This window comes from Limulus polyphemus, unplaced genomic scaffold (genome assembly GCF_000517525.1).
Source record: "Limulus polyphemus unplaced genomic scaffold, Limulus_polyphemus-2.1.2 Scaffold10088, whole genome shotgun sequence".
Classification (NCBI taxonomy): domain Eukaryota; kingdom Metazoa; phylum Arthropoda; class Merostomata; order Xiphosura; family Limulidae; genus Limulus; species Limulus polyphemus.
Window position 1 is genome coordinate 1 of NW_013675698.1, and position 3,991 is coordinate 3,991.

Consider the following 3,991-nt stretch of genomic DNA (forward strand, 5'->3'; position numbering starts at 1 on the left):
GTAGGATGATTTGTACACTTGTGGAATCAGTTGTTTAAATCTGTAGGATGATTTGTACACTTGTGGAATCAGTTCTTTAAATCTGTAGGATGATTTGTACACTTGTGGAATCAGTTCTTTAAATCTGTAGGATGATTTGTACACTTGTGGAATCAGTTGTTTAAATCTGTGGGAACCTGGATTCCTCTTATGTTCAAGCTTGGACTTTAGATGTTTGTACAAATCCAGATATGTAACATTTATTTTTTGAGTACATTTTGTGCAGAAATGAAATACCACATCATACAAGAACTATTGTTTTATTAATATATAAATATAGACTGTCAAAAAGTGAAATAAAAACCTGACTTTTCTTGCTCTTTTCCAAAAAGTCTTAACACAGAAGGTGTTAAAATTATACACAACCCTCAACTTAATTTCTGTTTAAATCTCTTAGTGTTTAATGATATCTTAGAATATAATACTTGTACAAAATGACATGGTTAAAGCTTTAGTAAATGATATTGATTAATAGAAAGTATATATTAAAGTTGATTGAGAAACGTACAAGTCAATCCATTTTTTTTAGGCTGAGTCCTGAACACGTTGGATGTGTTGCCCTAGGATGTATCAATGTTTCAATCCAGCTGACTCGTTGCTTGTCACCAGAACTTATTCCTTACTTACGTGTTGGTCAAGAAGTCTTTTTAAAAGTTATTTCTATTGACTTTCAGAGAAAGGTTCTCCATATAGGAGGAAAGATTACCAGTGAATGGTAAGCCTGATTTTATATCTTATTTCATTTACTAAGACTTGTTTGTCATTTGCTATGTACGTCATTCAGGGTGAGAAAATATTGCTATAACCTTTAGAGGTGACTTTGATGTAGCCAATGAACACATAGGGGGGGGGTCAGAACTGAATGCTGACCCTCCCCATGTCACTTCCCGGGGAGGACCCTGAGAGTACATGCCATGGTTGGTGACAGTTGGTTCAACAGTTTGCCCATTATAAGTGTACACAGACTTTTGTTGTACCATCAGAGCTGTGTGATCCAATTTATACTCCATTTATTTTAGGTGCCATGCTCTATTACAGATCTCTTCAGATTGTTTATATTATAAAACTCAGTTTATATGAAAATACAATTATTTTTCAGTTGATTTTAAAGCACTTTTTTTAAACAACTAACTCAGACTACCACATTTTCCCATTATCATGAATGAGGTCCCACGCAGTAGTAATTTCAGTTTAGAATTTCCTTGAATCTCTGATACACTAGGTGAGTGTTGTACTAACGCTCTAGTGTTTGGTAGTAAAGCACTTTTTAACAACCTTTCTTCGTGCAGGGGTTTGATTTTAGAATCTTTTTTTTGGGGGGCGGGGGTACAGTATGTCTATAAGCATAGTATGGTTGTATTCCCCAATGTTTTGTAATGTGTTTCTGTAAAATGGTACAGTTTTTATATACCAAAAGTTATCATATATAAATAAAATCCTAAAATTTGTAAAAAAAAAAAATTTAAGAGGATGGAAGAAAGATGTCTGTCCTATGGAAACCACTGTGTATATAAGGCTAATGAAGATGATTATTGTTTATAGAAGGTATAACAGGTTCTGATGTAGAATAATGAGATTTCTATATATTTAATAAAAACATAACAATTTGAGCTGGGTAGTTAACTCAGTTGATCAGAATTAAGTTTAAATTTATTAATGACATGAAAGTAATCAAGATATAGCCATTACGAACAATTCAAGGTTGTTAATTTGAATAGGTCATGACTCGCAAAAGTAATCAACTGTTATATCCAAGTAATCAAGATATAGCCATTATGATCAATTCAAGGTTGTTAATTTGAATAGGTCATAACTCACAAGAGTAATCAACTGTTATATCTAAGTAATCAAGATATAGCCATTATGACCAATTCAAGGTTGTTAATTTGAATAGGTCATGACTCACAAAAGTAATCAATTGTTATATCCAAGTAATCAAGATATAGCCATTATGACCAATTCAAGGTTGTTGATTTGAATAGGTCATGACTCACAAAAGTAATCAATCAACCAAATTAGTTTTATTTTTATTATTACAATTTTTAACTATTCCAACAATTAAAATCTAGTGTATAAATTAGTTGAAGGTGATTCGTTAATCAGACTGACTATTAATTGATTATGAAAATCGACCAACTGCTCAACTCTTAATTGAAGATTATCCACACAATAAGTAATATATATATAAATTTCTCTCTCTCATTAGTTCAAACAAGAATGTTAAATTATTGTTCGGTACAATCAAAACAAAATAATTTGTTTAAAATTTGAGCTTGTTGTTATAAGTGATGAAATAAAGTAATTATTTAATGGTCATTCTTAGTGTCTTAGAAAGTTTCTCATATTTTCCATAGTGTATCACGATGTGTTAAACTTTACCTACATAAAGTGTGTATAAATGTAAATAACTAATGGCTTACGCTACACAAACCTTTAAAAAAGAAAAAAGCTAAAATAATCTGTATATGAAAACATTTCAGTATCACCAACATTTCTTAAGTGAAATAATGCTGTTTGAATTACTGTTAGTGTGAATCTGTGATTTTAAATCTTCTACCTTTCTTTAACCAATACACTATGTATTTGTATTGTTACTTGACACTATTGTATTCTATGGTGGATACTGTCAAGTATAATACTGACAGCAATAATTATTTAAAACTAAACCACTGAAAATTTTAACATATAAAACTTACATTTGACCCTAATTATTAACTAGAAGTGGTGTTATGTGATAAAGGTTTTATGGAATAACCTTGTATTAATACGATAAAAGTTTTATGGAATAACCTGGTATTAATACGATAAAAGTTTTATGGAATAACCTAGTATTAATATGATAAAAGTTTTATGGAATAACTTGGTATTAATATGATAAAAGTTTTATGGAATAACTTGGTATTAATATGATAAAAATTTTTATGGAACATGTGGCAATTATGAAAACTTTTCTGCTGTGTTTTCAATTTAAGTCTGTTAAAAGTTGATTTTTGTGCTACTATCTCAGTTCTAGGTTATTAGGTGCTGATAAATAATGTGTGTAATCCATAACAAGTCTTACATTAAAACATCTTTTGTTTGTTTTTTTATCATATTTTTCATCTGAATTTCAGTATTCAATTCATGAAGGATATCGACCCCCATCCACAAGTTATCAACGGAGACGAAGCTGTAAGTGAAGATGGTTCTTCCCTAAGTCATGACAACACTTTTAATGTAGCAGGTGTTGTAAAGAAGGAAAATTCACTTACTGACTGTGGGACCAAACCCTCGACAACAAGTTTACAGGATTCCCTGGACACTATCACACCAACTAAGTGTTTGGACACAAACGACATTACTAAAAATAAATCAGTGAAAAAGAAGAATAAAAGAAACAAGAAAATAAAAACATCTCCCAAAAAATCTAAAAAGAGCAAAAAGAATCTAAGCAAACAAAGTTCCAGTAGAAAAGATAAAACTAAAAATCTGAAGAAAAGGAAACAAAACAAACTTACAAAGAAGAGGTTAAAAAAGACTTCTTAACAGAAAATCGATGCTGAAGACAAAAAGTTTGGAAACATCTTATTGTACATGCCAATGTAAAATCTAAAAGTTATAAATAAAGTTTTTGTTAATTTGGATCTGTTACTTCAGTCATTTATAGACATTTTTTCCATATAGATTTTTAATACAGCATAAATTGTATATGGTAGTTCTTATACAGTCTGTGCCATGACCTGCTTCAGTATTATTGTATTGCACTATTCAGATATCTTTGAGGCTTGGAACTAGAAAGATAAGTATTTGATGCTAATACTGTATAAACAGTAGTTTTCATGAAGGAAAGGTTTCTGGCTTTCATCTGATTGGTACGACAGAAGAGCTCAATCTGTGATTGGTTGTTATGTAATGATATCAAATTCTCTCAAGCTTTCATCTGATTGGTACGACAGAGCTCAATCTTTGATTG

The 3,991-nt window shown here is 30.6% G+C and overlaps 1 protein-coding gene across 1 annotated transcript; it reads left to right on the forward strand.

The window, feature by feature from the left end:
• Positions 1–568: 568 nt before the first annotated feature.
• Positions 569–3,662, forward strand: LOC106476224 (DNA-directed RNA polymerase I subunit RPA43-like; the record flags this gene model as incomplete). Its single annotated transcript, XM_013936890.2, has 2 exons — positions 569–754; positions 3,153–3,662. Coding segments are annotated over 2 exons (598 nt in total), but the record flags the coding sequence as incomplete, so codon positions are not given.
• Between the last annotated feature and the right edge of the window lie 329 nt (positions 3,663–3,991).